The 19,013-nt window shown below is 40.2% G+C and overlaps 1 protein-coding gene across 3 annotated transcripts in view; it reads right to left on the bottom strand.

Annotated features, from left to right (window-relative positions):
• Nucleotides 1-19,013, bottom strand: part of GLRA2 (glycine receptor alpha 2) — a 175,115-nt gene that overhangs the window by 16,255 nt on the left and 139,847 nt on the right. For all 3 annotated transcript variants that reach the window (XM_070603732.1, XM_070603733.1, XM_070603734.1), the window contains one exon: nt 17,707-17,856. In XM_070603732.1, the coding sequence (XP_070459833.1) occupies nt 17,707-17,856 (150 nt within the window). The remainder of the gene's footprint in view (nt 1-17,706; nt 17,857-19,013) is intronic.

Raw genomic sequence — 19,013 nt, 5'->3', positions numbered from 1 at the left:
CATGTGCTAGTCATGGGGAAATCTAAAAGAGAGGCTTCCAAATACACAGGAGAGTCCTGACGAAGAGTCAAATGTTCTGTTTAAACTCATTGCGGCTGTCATCTGTCATGCTTGAGAAGGTGCTGGGATTTCACAGGGAGTCTGGGAGATGGCCTGCTATGTACCAGGCATTGTGCTGAGCCCTGAGACTTCCTGCCAAGTCCTAGACTCTGTGTGTATTCAGCTTTTGATTGATTTTAGCAATAAGGTAGCAGTAAATGCTTCCATGTCTTCGAGAGCTTCTCAGGAGAAGAAACCCTCTGTGATAAGAAATAAGATCCAGTGTTCAATGTTTCTGAATTCACTTTTCTGCTTATCCATTAACTGATTGCTTGCCTCCAGGATAAAAATGCAGATTCTGTTGGCACAGATTGCCAGGCCCTTTGTAATCAGGTCTTAACGGATTGTTTGAGTTTCATTTTCCCTCATTTCTCTTTACATATCCTATGCTTTAGAAACTCTCTGTTCCCTCAATGGCCCAAACTTTTCCACATCTCTGGGCCTTTCCATGTCCTATTCTTTTTGTTCAGTGATTCTCTTTGACTTTGTCTGCCTGCTGAATTAAAATTCAGTGTTCTGTCCTTAGCTCAAATTACAGCTCCCTCCAGGAGCTCCTACTTTCTGTCACCTCTGTTTAACAGTAGTCCCATTTTTTTTCCTATTCTCTCCTAAATCCTTGCATTTATTAGGTTGGATTTTAATAATACTGTTGTGAGTCTCTTGTGCACTAAACAGTGGGCAATTAATCAAAATAGTACATAGGATCGTTTTAAAGAGGCAGAGGACATTTTACATGAACATGAGAAGATAAGTTTATATAAAGAGCTCAATTATACCATTTCAGGTAGCTGTCCATTCCAGATTTGTGCATTGGGCTAGAAGTTAGATGCTAGTGGGCTGGATTCCTAAGAAGTCATAGCTATCTACATTTAAAGTGCTCCATATAAGAAATGGCATGACTTCTGGTGACATAGTGCTGCCTAGTTTTCCACTTTTAGACCGCTGAGCTATGAGCCTTCAGTAGAAACCAGCAATTCATTCAACAGACATTTCTCAAGTACCTAGTATGTACCAGATAATGTGATAGGCTCTTCATATTGAAAGATGAATAATAGTCTGTGCTGTATAGATGATTTCTAATGAGATTTTCCAGAGGGTTTTTAAGAAATAGGTGAAGGGAAGAGAAAGGAAATATTTGATGAGTGTTGGCTGGGTGCAAGACAGTGTTGTTCACATGTATAATCTTACTTACTCATAATAGTAATCCACTGAGAAAGGGCTTTAGTAGACCTCTTTTTACAAATGAAGAAACTAAGACCCAGAGTGGTTAGACCATGGCTCCAAATCACCCAGCAAATACAGTACCAGCCAGGATTTGAATGTAGCCAGCTGGCCTCCTGGCCAAAGTTCATTTCACTACACCATGCTTCTCTCCCATCTCTTTATTTGTATGATTTGAAGAGAAAAGGTATACATTTTTTAAGAGGACAGGAATTCACATGTCAAAATTATTCCAGAAAAGGTTGCTATAATGAAACATGTTGACAGGGTACTTGGCTGGGATGAAGAAAGCTGGCTTTATGACAGGGATTTTTGTAAGATTTCTTTTTCCTCATCAATATGTCCTAAAAGACAAGGAGTGTGAAGGTGCATTCAATGATTTTATGGTGAATTAAGGCATCTAAGGTCTGGCAGCCAGGAACTGGCTGTACGACATTTAGCAAGCCTCATAAACTCCCTATGGAGATATCACTGCTGAACTATCTTAATTTGAAGCATTTTGTGCTTTCCAGAATAACGTTGTATGACTATTTAGAACAATTGTTTGACCACAATACGTGCATGCCCAGTTCACTCCTGTTAACTGAAGTGAAACTCCTCACCCTGGCATGGATTCTATTGGATGGTATTTTGGATCATCTCCTACTTGGGCATGTGAACACAGATCTGAGAGGGCATCTTCTCAGTTATAGGAAAAGGTCTTGTGTGGGGTTCCCATTTGGCTCCCAATACCAGAATGATGATCCTAGGCCACTGAATAACTAGTACCACTCTTCTTAAGAAAAAGAAGACAAAATAAAAAACAACAACAAGCAACATAGGATTAAATTATTCTACAGGATTGAAATCTTTCATAAATTAAACAAATGAAATTTACTTAAAAACACAAGCAGCCATAGTGATGAACTTAACATTTCTCATCAAATGAAAATTAATTTTATTTAGAACTTTGGGGCATTTTTCCATGCCTTAATGGTATGTCTTGTTTTAGACTGTGCAGTTGCAATGTGTGTACATTTAAAAATTGGACCATTTGCAATATGTTCTAGAGCAGCACTTTTCAAGCTTCATTGAGCTTGTGAATCCCCTCGGGATCTGCTATAATGCAGATTCCGATTCGGTAGGTCTGAGGTGAGGCCTGAGAGTCTGCATCTCTCACAAGCTCCGGGAAATGCTGGTGCTTCTGGTCAACAGATGACACTTTAAGAAGCAAGGATCTACAGCAGTAGTTCTCAAATTTGGCTGCACGTTGGAATCGACTGGGAAGCCTTAAAAAATTAAGATGTTTTGATTTTTTTCCACCCCCAAAGATTCTGACTTAATTGGTCATGCATGGGGTCTGAGCATGGGGAAAAGGTCTTAAAAAGTTTCCAGGTGACTATAATGTGTAGGCAGGATTAAGAACCTTACTCTAGGGGGGTTACCTTGACTCTAGAAAATATGAGCGCTCATTTAGGGTATGACTTTTGTTGCTCTTGAATATATCCAGTAGCAGACAGAGTGAAAGTAAGTGGGAACATTCAATAACTTAACCTCCTAATGTTTACACCCATGTCAACTTCTTGAAAAGCAATTAAATTATATGACCCCCAAAATTCATACCTCTGTTACCAGTGCAAAGAACCACACTTTGAATCCTTCTTTTACTATCTGGTATAAATAAAAGAAGCTTATATAGAGTAAAGAGCTAACTTACTAAAGAGGAAATTCCTAATTAAAAGGTTTTTCTGGTTATATCATCTTTTGGTTTATACTGGCTCTAATTAATTACTCCTGACAGGAGTAATATCTTTGTTTGTAAGCAGGTTGTAATCATGAAGCTAAACTTTTTTTTCTCTCAAAAACCTCTGCCCTCTGTGTGCACAGCATGTCTCTGTCCCTTAGGTCAGAGTTTCTCAACCTTGGTACTATTGACATTTGGGCCAGATGGTTCTTTGCTGTGGGCGCTGTCTTGTTCACTGTAAGATATTTAGCAGCATTCCTGGCCTCTACCCACTCAATGCCAGTAGCGCACACAGTCTCTCCTCCCGCCCCCAGCTATGAGAACGAAGACTGCCTCCACACATTGCCAGATGTCCCCTGGGGCAGGGGGAAAATAGCTCCTGCTTGAGAACCACTGCCTTAGATCAAAGGAAGTTTCCATGTCACTGACGGTAACTTTCATCTTGAATGTCTCTGAGTGGGAAGCTCTCCAGGTTCATCTGATGTAAATGAGAGATATATCAGGAGGGTAGGACGAGGCCATTTTCTGGTGAGCATTGATGCCACTTTAAAGAGTGGAATTTTCATTACCTATTTAATTATATTGTATTTATTCACAATAACAAGATGAGGTTAGAATAATTTAGTTAGCATTCCAAGACGAGATGAAGTTTACCAATGCCACTTCCTCCTTAAGAACAGCCCCTCCTCATCAGCGGGAAGTACTTTCCCTTCCTAGGAATTTCCACAGATTCAAGTATAACTCTATTATGGTTCTCAACATTCTCTACCCATATTAGAAAAATTTTACACTTAATTTTTTCTCTTATTGATCTCTAAAGTTGCAGGTTTCAAGCAGTTTTTATATCCTCACTCCCCCTTATCTAAAACAGAACTCTGTACAAAGCAAGCATTCTAAAAAATATTTGTTGAACAAATGAATTCTAGGGTTGTCTAGCGGCTTAGAGTGAAAACTAATAGGGGCCATTTCCTTATACCCACTTCTGCACAGAGCCAGGATCATTTATTTTCTAAATGGTCACACTTGCTTCTGATGATAATTCATCAATCAGGTGGGAAAGAACTCCAGCTTCACTTTAAGTGTTTTGTCCTCAAATGAGCTTGTTACAAACAAGAATAATATTGATAGAAGACAAATTAATACTGTGATTAGGCAAACCCACATCTCTTTAATGTAATGTCAGGGAAGCACCAGACTTCTCTCTCATTCAGTTTGATCTTTTTATGGGAGTCCAGTTATGTTGAAATAGCTACAGCTTGTGTCACCATGAAGAATCTACAGCAATTAAGAGCTAAACAGTAAAAGGAGGTTTAAGATATCTGATATCATAGCCTTTCTAAGATAGTAATAGAACTGAAGGCACAGGCTTGATTTCAGGGACATAAAGAAATAGAATTGTATTATAAAACTGTCAAGTTGTTTAGAAAACTCAGTAGCACAAAAATATTTTAGCAATGCCAACTGTAAGTTTCAATAGATGGAATGCAATTGTTTATCTGTAATTTGGAGAAACCACTATTTTGCCTTCAAGGATGCCACTCACTGCTCCTGCTAGATCCTCAGCCCTCTGTTTCCAAACTTTAGGCCCAAAAGGTGCTACAGGATCTGTTTGGTATTTGGTGAGGAGGCAGAGGATGGGGTTAAATGGGACTGTGATTGTCATCAGGCCCTTGGCCCAGGAGGCATTGCACCTTAGTTTGCTTTTGTTCTCTCAGAGCAATCCTGAGACAAGGATTGGTGTGCAAGCAGTTTATCTGGGAGGTAGTATATGGGAAGTGCGGCAAGGGAGTGGGAAGTGGGACAGGGAAAGGAAGAAGTCAATAAAGAGTGTGTAAATGATCAGTGCCATTACCAACTGTTGGCAAATGGGGCTCAAACCTCTGAGAGACTCAGACTTGACCAACCAAGGAATGAGGAAGCTGGGTATTCAGCCACCAACCCCGAGCTCTCACTGGTTGAGGGGCATTCACCTCCTGGCACCTCTGGCTTGCCTCGAGTATGCATGGAGCATGCTAGAGCGGCCTGGACACTCCCGGACAGTCGCAGGAAACACATTTCTGTGTGTTTAAATGGAAATGCTCAAACAGCAATTTCCTGATCTTGTGCTTCATTCCAACCTGACCCTTTCTATACAGAGTGATATTTCTACAGTTTCATTCTGATTAGAGCATCTTTAAAAATCTTTTGGTGGGTCCCACTTCATGAGCAATTGAAGTTTTCCTTCTTTCAAGCTCCGTCAGCCCCACGGCCCCAGCACTTTGCTGAACCCGATTCTTTATGAGGACCTGAAAGCATCATGTTGTTTCTTGCCTCTGAGCCTTTGCAGAACTGTTCCCTCAGTCTGAAGATCCTCCTCACTCCTTTTTCATCTGTCTGATTCGTACTCCTGTATCAAGACCCATACGAATGATCAATTCCCTGGTGCTACCAAGTGGAGGAGATGCTCCATCCTAGTGATTTAGTCATCACTAAATCTTGCACTTAAACCTCTCATGTAGCACACAGCATTATGTTTTGAAATCATTTGTCTATGAATCTGTTTATCCTAGCAAGCAAAATACAAACAATACAAAAAGGAGACTAGATGATACAAGTTCTTATTTTAATGTTGAATTCCCTTTTAAAAAACTTGTATAGCACAAGTCTCTTAAAAGGGTCTGTGTGCAAAACTAGAACTTCAACTGTTTGATAGAGAAATATAAAGGATCATTGATGTTAAAGGCCTGAGGTAACTTTTATTGCAAAAAAAATTAAGTGGAGGTAAATACTATATTTTATTTGTTAACATTTTCATTTATGTATAAAATGTTCTCCTTTCATTCTTCTCCCCTGTACATTATATCCGTTTCTCTACCCACCCCTACCTTGTATCATCACATGAGCCATGCTTTTGTCCATTCTGTCTGGCAGAACCCTCACTCTTTACAAGCATGTAACCTGTGCAGACACACAGGGTCCCATGCTCAGAAAGGTCCTATGCTTGGTTTAATGCTCTGCTGTTGCCATCTTGAAATTCTTAATTTTTTGAATTAGGGGTCCTGCATTTTCATTTCAGTCAGTCCTGCCTGGATCAGTTCGGGAACCCACCCTCTTGTTCTTGTTCCAAGCTGCTGAGCCTTGCTGGAGAACCTCACCGAATCTGGCACATTGATACCCCTCACAGATTAAGTCTTCTCCACCTCAGCTGGACCCTAAAGCTCTTAGGAAAACTTCTATGGGTTCCTGGTGATGTGTTTCCCAATTCACCAATATTTCAAAACTGTCCCTCTGTTCTCATTCTTCCAGCTTTGTCATTTCCCCATTCACTCTCTGCAAATGAATGTGTTTCCCCTGTCACAGAAAACAGCTAGATACCATCATGTGGAGATTCTTCAACATCCTGCTGCCCACCCAAAAACTTACCCTGTCCTTATTTCTTCTTCCTTCTCCCTAGTTACTGTGGAAGAGATGTCCCTTCTCCTGGGTAGGGCTAGTGGCTCCACCCAAGAATGCTCTCCATCCCCACTTCCCAGGAAACTTGTGAAAATAAAATGATTCTATCAACAAGTTTCCCTTCAGCATTTAAATGCTCCTCAAGTCTCTTATCAAAAACAAACTTATGGTCTATGTACCTCTTCAGTCACGTCTCTCCCTTTTTCTTGGAAAAGTTGGCTATACTCAAATGTCCTCACTTCCTCACTGCCCCCTTCACCACTATATTCTCTGAAATCTTGTGTCTGCCTCCATCTCTCGACTGACCCTGCTGTTGTTGAGGTTATTAATATCCTCTGAGTTTCTAAAATCCATGGCAGCTTCTTAGCTTTGACCTTATTTGAACTCTGCATCTTTGGACACGATGAACTTTCTTCCTGGATATCTTTCTTCTGGCTTCTGAGTAATCACAGACACTGGTTTTCTTCTGACCTCTTTGAGTATTCCTTCTCTGTCTCCCTCACAGGCTCCTTTCCCCTGCCTGTCTCTGATGTGCTGGTGCTCACAGGGCTTTGTCCTTAGCCCCCTTTCTTTCCCCACCCTACCCCATCCTTCTCCTTCTCTTCTCAATCTTTACAGTCTTCCTGGGTAATCTCATCCACATTCATAGCTTTACCCTTCATCTATATCCTGATGACTCCTCAACATGTCTGTTGAGCTACTCTTCTCTCTTGAGCTCTAGACTACCTCATGGACATCTCCACCTCCATGTCTCACATTTCAATTTATCCCACATTGAACTTAATATCTGCATATTCCCCCACCAGTCTTCATCCCATAACACCAAAGTCCCCCTCTTGATAAAGCCATATTCCTGGAAGTCATCTTGAGCTTTTTCCTCTTTACAGCCCCTATATTCAATTAGTATGTATCCTATTGATTTTACTTTCTTAAGTTTTTAGAAATCATTTGATTTCTTGCTACCTCTCAGGCCCTCATCATCTTTAGTATTGATTACAACAAGAACCTTCTCCTATTCCTCCTATCTCCTGTCCTGCTCTGTCTGAGGCATTCTCCACAGTGCTCAATTGTTTTTTTTCCATAACGCAAATTTGACCATGCCACCCCTGTATTTAAAAATCCTTAATATCTCCCCATTGCCTTGAGGAAGAAGTCTAACCTTCTTAGTACGGTGTGGAGCCTTTCCTTGCCTAGCATCGGCTCCGCTCTCCAGCCTCCTGTCTTGTTACTCAACTCTGAGGGAGCCCAGGTGTTGACTTGGTGCTTGTCTTAATTGGATTTTTCTAGAAGGCTCTAAGACAAGAATTTGAGTGCAAATAATTTGCTTGGGAGATGATCTCAGGAGGCACCAGTAGAGGAGTGGGAAAGTGAGGCAGGGAAAGAAACATCAATTCACAGTGCATTGGTGAGCAGGTTTCTGTGTGGGCAACTGGGGCCCAATCCCACTGGTAATCACTGGGAGTCAGTATAGAACATGCCTCAGAGGGATGAGGAAGCTGGGATATTTATCCCCAGCCCCCAACTATTATTGACAGAGGGCTGTTCCTGGAATAAATTCTCAGTATTTCCAGTTTGCCCTGCAAAACTTGAGCATGCTTCTGGACCCTGAATAAGATACCCTCCCTCTCCCCATGCCAAGGCAGAGTGGAGCTTGTAGTGGGAAGCCATCAATGTAAACAGAAACAACGAGCACCAAGGGATATGGGTGGGGCATCGATAGTGTTTACCACAAGGCCCCTCCAGCGTGTCATAGCACTTCTATGGCCTCTATCACAATACATGTCATGTGTACATAGAAAACATATCTGCCTATGAGTCTATCTCTCCCTGGACCGTGAGCATCCCAAGAGCAGAGTCTATTGGATATGCAGATGGCTTGTAGTTGGTGTGCAATACATTTACACTGAGTATTTGAATGAATGAATAGATGGGATGAAATTGAGGGTAAGGGAAAGAGAAAATTATGAAGAGAAGAAAATCAGAGACAGAAAAATCTGATCTAGTAGGAAGGAAGGTAGTAAAGAAAATAGAGATAATGGGAAATAGCCTGAGATGAAAGGAAGAATTGGAGAGACACATTAAGAAAAAAAGGGATTTCATTTGCAAGGCTACTTCTGCGGATCACTTTGCATCTTGTAAAAGAAAATTCCATATTGCAAGCCCTAAAATAATAGTCTGTCATAATACCTAGCAAAATGGAACAAGTTTGAAAAAAAGCACCTTAAAATATTTGAAGCCTCTATATCCCTGACAAGCGGCAGCTCTCCACCCTGGTGGTTGGGGAATTACAAAGGGCCATGACATTTATTTATTCTTGTTGGCTTTCACAATTAAGTCCAAATTCCTAATCCACACAGGTCTATAAAAGCCTCCTCTAAACCCCTCAACCTTTAAGACAAAAAACAAACATGCCTTCTGCCTCCCCAGGGAAGCAGTTACAACCTCTTCAACATCCTGCTTGCTAAGGAAGCAGTTGTTACCTTAATTAATGATCTATGAAATCCTCTTTAAACACCTTGTGCAAACATGTGGCAGAATCTGGAAAGAAATGCTAAATGACAAAAGAACACACCATTCCACTGTGTTCTTCTCAAAAGAAAAAAAGAAGCTACGATTATGGAGTTTCCTTTCCGAGGACGAGGAAAAAGGAGGCCTGTAGAGATTTCCAGTGTAAGTTACTTTATAAAGTCACTTATTTTCTGTTTGTTAACCTTTCAATGGCTAGTTTACCAACATGGAATCACTGGGGTTAATGTCCTTGACATGATTATGGACATTTTAGTATCAAAGGTATGAAGTAATCATAGCATTATTACTGAAAGCCATTTTAGGAATCCTCTGGACCCTCGCTACTCAAAGTGTGGTTCTCTGGATTAGCAGCATCAGCAGCACCTAGCACCTGGCATGCACTTGTTGGAAAAGTTAAGTCCCAGGCTCTGCCTTACTGAGTCAGAATCTCTCAGGCTGGGGCCCAGGAATCTGTGTTTTACCTAGGCCTCTAGGTGATTCTTATGTGCACTAGAGTTTGAGAAGTACTGATCTAGAGCAGGACGATCAAGATGTAGTCCATAGGGGCCGACCCCATGGCCGAGTGGTTGAGTTCAAGCGCTCTGCTTCAGTGGCCTGGGGTTTTGCCGGTTCGGATCCTGGGTGCGGACATGGCACTGCTCATCAAGCCATGCTGAGGCAGCATCCCACATGCCACAGCTGGAAGGACCCACAACTAAAAAATACACAGCTATGTACCCGGGGGACTTTGGGAGAAAAAGAAAAAATAAAATCTTTAAAAAAAAAAAGTCCATATACCCACGCCAGTCTGTGAACTGTTCATTGCAGTCTGCAACTGGCCAGGTGTGTTTGTTATTGGTTATTCTCAATTCCTGTCCTTATTGCTAGTTTAAGTAGTGAGGATTCTTCTATGTATTCTCCCAGTTTTAGTAAACCCAATTTAAAAGTTTCCACTGGATTCATTCTAGAATGAATGAAATTGTTGTTCTTTGTTTAACAGTGTCCTACTGCCTTCCTTTTCTCTTGAACACTAAACATCATTGTGTACACCTCTTGAACCACACACATTCAGGAGTTAATCCTAAAAATAAGCTTTCATTATGACTCTTCACACTACTGAGCATTCCCTAAATAGGTGTGATAAGAACTTAGTATTTTCCTACCTACATACAAGCATCTTCATCTCCCAGAATCTGGATATTAATTCAGAGTCTGAACCTAATATGTGGGCCCTGCCTTACTTCATGCATGAGGCTACGAATTGCATCATAGACCTGTTTTCTTAGGGCATGTGGTGTGTGGAGCCACATGATTTTTGTCTTAATAGATGAAGTCAATCAGATGGAGTTTTCCTTCATACTCAATTGAGTGTATTTGAATAAATAAATCAAAATTTCAAAGATAGACTGCTGGATAGAATTTGCTTTTTTCCAACATAAGGGAAAGACAACTGGCCATCATCCAGTGGGCCCCACCTATGTATGAATTATGCAGGAATTGACTCTGAATGAGGTTGGCAGAACTGAAAGCGCTCTCCTGACTTAGTGGGCAGATATTTGCAAGGGAGACATGATTTGCATACAAGAAACAGAAAATAATTAAGATGGTTTCATATTGAGAAGTGCAGTCTAACAATATTCTAAACCAGAGTTTTCTCTGCCATGGCACTATCAACATTTAGGGCTGGATAATTCTTTGTCATAGAGACTGTCTTGTACATTGTAGGATGTTTAGCAGCATCCCTAGTCTCTACCCACTAGATGCCAGTAGCACCCCTCCCTTCGGTGTGACAATCAAACATATCTCCAGATATTACCAAATGTCCCTTGGGAGGCAAAATAGCCCAAGTTGAGAACCACTGCTCTAAGCCTTTGGAGAAGAAGAGAAAAAGGTGAGAGATTGTAAGCAGGGTTCTCAAAGGTTAACCCTACTCTAATTATAGTTCAATGGGTTCCTCATTTGGTTAGATTTGTTTGGTTGATTAGGCTTAGTGGTAGTGACATCTGTATTTCAACAGCCTTCTTTCAGAGTCAGTTTACATTCTAATTGAGTTGGAAGGATCTTAGTGGGTTTTCTACCTTTGGCAAAAGTGCCTTTGTACTTAAGATGTCGTTAGGCTGCAGCCAGTATCAGTGGGAGGTAAAATGGAAGAATTCAGCTTGCCCCTAATTCTTTCCACTTCTCTTGTTTGGATGCTGTAGAGTAAAAGCACGAACTCCTTATTTCAATCCTATGGTTATAAAAATAGTTGTACATGGGTCCCATCTTGCTGCGTAATCTAATTTCCCTTTGTGGAATAAAGACAAGAGGAGTGAAAATGGGGGAACAGGTATGTAGGCAGCCTATTGTAGCTATTCTATTTGATTTTAATCTGTAGAACATCTTCCCTAATAAATTGAGCAAAAGCTTTATCAGAGTCTGCTGCATATCTTTGTGGTGGAGAAAGTAGATACTAAAATGAGCAACACTAAACGTAGAACTTACCACCTGTGAGGGCCTATTTTATGAGCTTTACCATGGAAACTCATTTTATTCTCACTACTATCCTATGAGGTGAATATTATTTACCATTAACTCCATTTTACAGATGAGAAAACTGAGGGGCAGAGAGGTGTTTTTTTTTAAAGTAACCTGCCAAGGTCACAGAACTGGTAAATTATAGAGCCTCCATTTTAATGTTGGTGGGTTAGCCCTTCATTTTAGGAGGCGAAAATCACAACTCCAAAAGGGCCAGCCATCTCACAGAATATCAACTTCAGACCAGGTTAGTCTGAGACCATGATAAAGTGAGACAAAACAAGCCCACTTCATAATTTTGTCTAAGCACAGACAAAAATAAGGTCACTAAGACATCCACAAAATACTGAACATCCTTCTCTCAGTTAGAATGTAACGGCTGCTTCTTTACCAATTATAGTTTTGTCCTTACTCTAGTCTGCCCTCCTATAGATAAGATTTATTGAGATACTCAAGCATAAAATTTCCTCTGCTTTCTGACAGCATCCAATCTAGAGCAAAGCCCTGCTTCCTTAGACTTTTCTCCCAAATCACCCAATTTATAGAGACCACCTACCCCCCACTCCGTGGTGTGCATTGTCTCTTACTGCAAAGAGTAGTAAACCCAATTTGTTTAGCTACACACTTGTCCCTAGTGGCCTATGGCTGAAGAGTGTTGACACCTATTTATCAATGTTACAAAGCTAGAAGTGGTAGCTAATTTTCCAGATGACTAAATCAGTCTTAAAAAGATTAATATAATCTTGAACAATGGGTCAAATCCAATGTAGTGAAAATTTACAGGAATAAATATAAAGTCCTTTATTTAGGTTAGAGAAAAACCAAGCACATAATCAAGAGGAGATAACTTGATAGATATTTGTATTACAAATAGAAAAAAAAGACCTGGGAAATTAACAAGCATTAGCAAGGTCAAAATGAGCCAATAGTGGAATATATTAAAAACACTGCTATAATTTAATGCTCTATTAAAAAGGGCAGATAAAGAGAGGTGATATTACTGCTCTGTGTTACATGTTGATAATGCCTGGACTATCTTTCAAATTCTCTGACTTTGCTTCAAGATGCTCACTAGCACACTAGAGAAAGGGTGATCAGTGTGCTGAGGGGCTGTAAGCCATATCCTATGAAGGACTAGGTCTATTTAGCTCAGAAGATCTGAGAAGACCTACCAGCTCAACACCCTTAAGTGTTTGAAGGCATGTCTCCAGGAAGAAGGGAAGGAGATTTTTACCACTAAGGAGAAGGAGTGCTGGTCTGACTGAGGACATTCCAGGACCCCATGGGTTTAAATAAGCCACTCCCAGGTCATGATTTGCTCTGGGTCCTTGTCTTCTGGCCTTCACCACTGGGGCCTGGTGTCCCATTGGAATGGGGAGATCTAAGACCCTTGGAATGTTGGGGAGGAAATATTGCAGTGCTTCTGGACCTAGTGAGTGGAGGGACAAGGGCTGCTTCTAAGTTGTTCCCTTCCTGGGGTATTGCATTGGGGTTTGAGGCTAAAGCTTGGGTAAAATTAAAGTAGTTCATTGTCTTTGTGGGCTTATTTCCCTCCAATGGGTCAATGGGAAGATGACTAGTTAAGAGCAGGATTCAGGTATCTCTAGGTAAAGTGTCATAAATAATATCTCCCAATACCATTTCTATTTTATATTCTGTAATGTGTAGAAAGTGACACATTATGAAAAGGAACAAATTAGGTACTATGGGTGCTTGAAAGTGTGGGATTATTTCAGCCCTGTAGGATCAGGAAATTATCTTTTGAGGAATTAGCAATTTAGCTAAGACTTAAAGGGTAGATAAAGGAGGAGAGCGGGGAGAGAAAAATCCCAAAAGGTACTGAATTCTTACTTTCCCAAGTTAGCACCATCTGAGACATTTTGATCACAGCCTCACATTCTCACCCTGTTGTCTAATTAGGTCAAAAGACCCCGTATTTTCTTCCTGGGGACGTTGAAGTCTAAACAGTGTGTTAAGATCATTCCTTTTAAAAGGCAGCTTATCGTTAGCTGGCCTAAAAGCCATAACGATGTTCTCAAGCAGCTACAATTTCTGTTTAGTCACTGAAAATAAAGAAGTCAGGGCTATGTGGGCAACTGGAAACACCTGAAATCAGGCACAGTGCCAGAAGTCAGGCATGGTGTGGTCAGATATAAAAAGAAAGGGAGAGAGAATTGCACATGAGGCTTTAAGGTTCTTGTGGGGAAGTTGTTATAACCATCACTTGGTGTGAAAACTTCTTATTGGAGCTGAGGAGGTAACATAAAAATAGGATTTTACCACATAGACCTGGGACATCAGCTTCTACTAGACTGGGATTGGCCCAACCATAGGGATTTACAAGTTCTGTCAGTGAAGATCTGGGCATGACTGTTTCTGAGAAACTCTGTTTTGATAAAATTGACAGTGGCTGCTTCTTGAGATGTAGAAAAAATAAAGCAAATACACTTCGTTGCAAGTTGCCTGGCCCCCCCTTGAGTGTGACTCCACTTCATAACTTGATTGTTCAGTAATCACCAGGCACTCTTTCCATGCAAGTAAATGTAATCTCAGGTGTTCTCTTAATAAACATCTTCCTTGAATAAATCTTAATGCTAATGTCACTTTGGGAAATGATCAGCTCTTAGTTTTTCTTATACCTTTGAAAGAATCAACTTCTATTGTGTGGTGGAGGTCAGTTTCCCAATGGGAAATTAGGGATGGCTTTTTTCATTGGAAATATTGAACATTTTAAAATGGTGTTTTGGTTTTTATTAAACTCAGGCCACAACCTATTAGAATTAATGTTCATGACCAGCTGGGCCAGAACTAGGGCTAAGTGAGTAAGGCTTCAGGTGCAAAATTTAAGGGGATATCAAAACCCCAGCACTCCAGATAAATAGTTTAAAAATTCATTATTAATGCAAAAAATCCATGGTGAACAAAATATCAAAATTTTAGATAAAAACAAGATCTGACCCTGCACTTGTGACTCACTTCAATTGCCTCACCCTAATCCCATCCGTGATGACCAGCATTAAAAAAAAAACAGAATAGAAAATATTAGAGTGCATTAGAGGTTTGTTTCCTGTTTGTGTGTGTATGTGTGTGTGTGTGCGCGTGTGCGTGTGCGAGAGAGAGACAGAGAGAGAGAGAGAGAGAGACTGGATCATAATGTAAGATGTAAAACGTGAACTCTGAGCAGCAGCAGTTAAGGTCAGGGACTCTGAAGCCAGACTGCATGCCTTGTGTGGCTTTGGGCATTTTACTTAACCTCTCTTTGCTTTAGTTTCATCATTTGTAAGATAGAGAGAAAAACACTGCCTTCATTATTGGCAGGATGACCACTTAATTTATCCAAACAGGGATAGTTTTGATAGTAGAAAGTGGCACTAACAGACAATACAGCTCTAATGTTAATTATTTCAAAATAAAAAAGCATTATCAAACAATAAAGCAGTTACAGATTTATGTCATGCAAAAAATGACAAAACCATTCAACCATGAACATTCAGATGTTCACCAGCAAGACTGCTCAGCCTCTTATTTTGTTTGTTTCATGTTCCTTGAACCTATGATTTTCCATGTTTTCCACTGAGCCCACCTCGCATAGTTACCTTTTTAAAAAATTTACACTCAGGGCGATCTCACCCAGTTTCATGGATTTAAAACATTATCTGTTTGCTGGTCACTCTCAAATATACTTTTTTCAGATTTCACCTCTCCCTTGTACACATATATCTAATTATCTGCCAACTCTGCGGCATGACTTATAGGCATCTAAATATAACAACAACGTAATCTGACTTCTGAGTTCCACTCCAAATCTGCTGCTGTCACAATAGTCCCCATCTTAATAAATAGTGAACACTACCCATCCAGTTGCTTAAGCCAAAAATCTGAGTCATATTCCTCTCTTTTCCTCACCTCCCCACATCAAGCATGACCTATTGCTTTTACCTTCAAAGGATAACCACTAATATGTAAGTTTCATCAAGGGATTGTATTTTGTCTGTCCTGTTCAACAATATATTCTAAGGGTGTAGACAGTGCCCGGCACATAGTGGGAAGCAAATATTCGTGGAATGAATGAATGAATCTTGAATCTGACCACTTCCCTCCATTCCCATAACCAATGTCATAGTCTAAGCCACAAACATCTCTCACCTACATTCTATGATAGCCTCCTAACTGATCTGCTGCTGCTACCCCGTGGACTATCCACTCGATAGACTGATATTTGCCGTATTGAAACTAACCAGTGGATTCCAATCAGTTAGAATAAAATCCATTCCTTTATACTGGCCTGCAAAGCCCTATATGAACCCGAAATTACCCATTCCTCCAACCTTATTTCCTACCACTTTGTTTTTCTCAGTCCCTACTGCTTGCTCTAATACTGTCCAGGTTTCCCCAAACTTACCTTATAATAAGACTCGCCTGAGACTCTTGTGAAATGTACTAATTCTCGGGGATCTCCCCTGAAGACTCTGATTCATAAGGTTTGGGGTGGAACACAAGAATCTGTACGTTTAACAAGCACTCCAGATGATTCTTATGATAAGATACAGATACAGTCTAAAAACCATCCACACAGCATTCCAAGAAAGTCCTACCAGTTATTCAGAACTGGGAAGGAAAATGAAACTCATTTTACATCTCTGGTCCAGAAGAGCATGCAGTCAGTGGCCACCTACTATGCCAAGCCAGGGAATTCTGGGAATATAGTTTATGTGCTGAAATACCCCTACATTCTAGTAATACTTCCTGGGTGGCACAAGTGACCTCAAATTTGTGCCACTTTGTGCTAGACTCCTGTGGATGAAGTTAAAGAAATGGCTATCATCAACAAGGAAGCAAGGGAGGAAAAAATTGAGAACAGCTTGATATTCAACAATGTACAACATAGAGAATGTGTGTATGTGTGTGTGTGTGTGTTTCTTTAGGCTTTGGCAGGACAAAATGTTCCTGAGACGTAAGGAAGAGAAAGAGACAGGGCAGCCAGCAGGATACCAGCCCAGAGAATGTGCAGGAGACATTTTGGTTGATGCAGTCAGGACTCCGTGAGCTCACACACACATAAGCTCCTCAGTGTAAGCAACATCTAAATCACAACGAGCGTTCAGCTTTACATCAAGGAATTCGGAAGCATTAAGATTGACAAAGAGACATTTTTTGTTTTTGCTCTGACAGAGTAGCATATAAGTGGCTTTACCAGCAGATTTAACTTATCATTTTGGGGGAGACAGATTTTGAAAAATATCTCTCATCTCCTATATTAAAAATTTTAACTTTTAGTTTTCTAGTGATATTGTTACAGGCACTAACATTCTCCATATCAAAGAGCATATTTCTCTCCCAGAATCTGAAACTGAAAACAAGTGAAAGCATTCTGGTGTCCTATATGAAAGTGGATTACAAACCAGAACAGTGCTTCTCAAATGTGTCTGCACACTGGAATTACCTGGGGAGCTTTAGAAATACTCCTGTGCCCCATCCTGAGACTAGGATTTAATTGGTGTGGGATGTGGCCAATATTTGGGATTTTTGAAAGATCCCCAGGCTATTCCAATATGTAGGCAAGTTTGGGAACCACTGAACTGGAGATTTTTGAGCCATATGTTTGAAACCTCAAACCCCTGCATAGAGTAAATTTTGGGTTTCTGCATTGAAGTGTAAGTTGAGACAATATGATCAGGCTGATTGGATTTATCAAGTTTCAGTCAACAAAGGTAGGAACCTTATTTACATAAAGCCAGAGCAGTTGATGAGAAAATCAAAGCAGTTATGCACACAAAGTCATACAAATTATCAATGTTCAAAACAACAGGATTTTAAAGTCAGTTTGTCAAATTGAGTATATATCTCCAATTAGAGTTACCAGATAAAACACAGAGCTCCCAGTTAAATTTGAGTTTCAGATAATAAATAACTTATTAGTATTGTCGCATGCAATATTTGGGACATACTTACACTAAATATTGTTTATTGTTTATCTGAAATTCAAGTTTAGCTGTGTGCCCTGATTTTTATTTGCTAAATGTGAGAAAACTGCCCAAATTTTAAAGTACTAACCTGAGCAGAAATTCGGTGTGGTAAGACTAATCAGGACAAAAATTAACCTTAGTGTCTTGCTCACTATGTGTGCTTCTGTTTTCTGAAGTGCATTTCCTGGTTCACCACCTCAAGCTCTATCTGACTTTGATTGCACTGAGGGCCAGCTATACCTTATTCTGCCTCTTCTGTCTTCTCCGGAGCCGCAGGAACTCCTTGTGTTGCCTGGAGACGAAGTTCACTGCTGCATATTCCAGTAAGGCCGCAAACACAAACAGAAGGCACACCGCCATCCAGATGTCAATCGCTTTTACATAGGAGACCTGAGAGAGGGAGAGAGAGGCCCCATGAAAACTTGCGGGAAAACCAGGTTCCTAAAGTTGTGAGCAGCAGAATAACCACATTTCCCTTCATCGAGGATTTTCTGGCCTAACTTTAAGAAAGTACTTAAGCATTTTCGATTCTACTTCGAAGATTCTGAGTAGAGCAGTGAAAGTCACACACCCACCGGCCCCGGGCCCTTGTTCCATCTTTAAGTATATCCCACGTGCTCAAGTAGCCTCACCCCTGAGACCAGCTCCAAAGACAACTATGAGAATTTCCTTAAGGAAAAAAAAAGAAAAACATAATTTTGAGGTAAAATAGAATGGACACTATTTTCGAAACTGCTAATTTCCTTCTATTTTTTTCTTAACATTTAAAAACTAATATAATTAAGATAATTCCAAAACTTGGAAGAGAAATAAACTGTGTAAGGCCTTGGGCCCTTCAAAACCAATTTGTGATGGTCATCAATCTATTCATCCTAACTGACATGAAAACACATTTCTAAATAGTTTTAAGCTATCACAATTCAAGAATATTTAGCCAAAATAAAACCTCAGGGCTCTAGCCTTGGGAAGGTATCTGGTTAAAAAGCAAACTTTTATAACCCTTCAATGGTTGGTTGAGTGTTTAGTACATCTTACAATTTGATAAAGCAGATTCTGAAAGCAAATATTTTTTACTTGCAATGGAAAGTGACCCCATCTCATTTAACTTCCAGTTGTTTTTTAAAGTATAAGGGGGAAAATAACTCAAAGTTGTAACATATTGGACCGCAGACTACAAAGGATGTTTATCAAACCACCAGCTGAATGTGTACTATCTAGTTCTAATTTTTAAATAGGGTTTCCTATTTTTTTGATAGCTGACACTGAGTGCTTGCCAGCCAGTATTTTAAACATTTTACATGTATTCATTTTCTAACCATTACAACAACTATATTACCCCCATGTTCTGATGAGGACTCTAGGGTGCAGGTGGGTGAAATTATTACCCAAGGTCACAAAGCTAATAATTGGCAGAGCTAAGATTGGAATTGGAATCCAGTCTGACTAGTGATGTTCCTTCCCAGACACACACCAACACCTTACTAGGATTATACAGTTTGTATCTTGCGTTTCCCTTTAACCTGTGTTGTGAGCATTTCCCAAGTCAT

The sequence above is a fragment of the Equus przewalskii genome, chromosome X (genome assembly GCF_037783145.1).
Source record: "Equus przewalskii isolate Varuska chromosome X, EquPr2, whole genome shotgun sequence".
NCBI lineage: Eukaryota > Metazoa > Chordata > Mammalia > Perissodactyla > Equidae > Equus > Equus przewalskii.
Note: the sequence above shows the minus strand (reverse complement) of the source record. Positions and strands in the feature narration are given on the sequence as shown.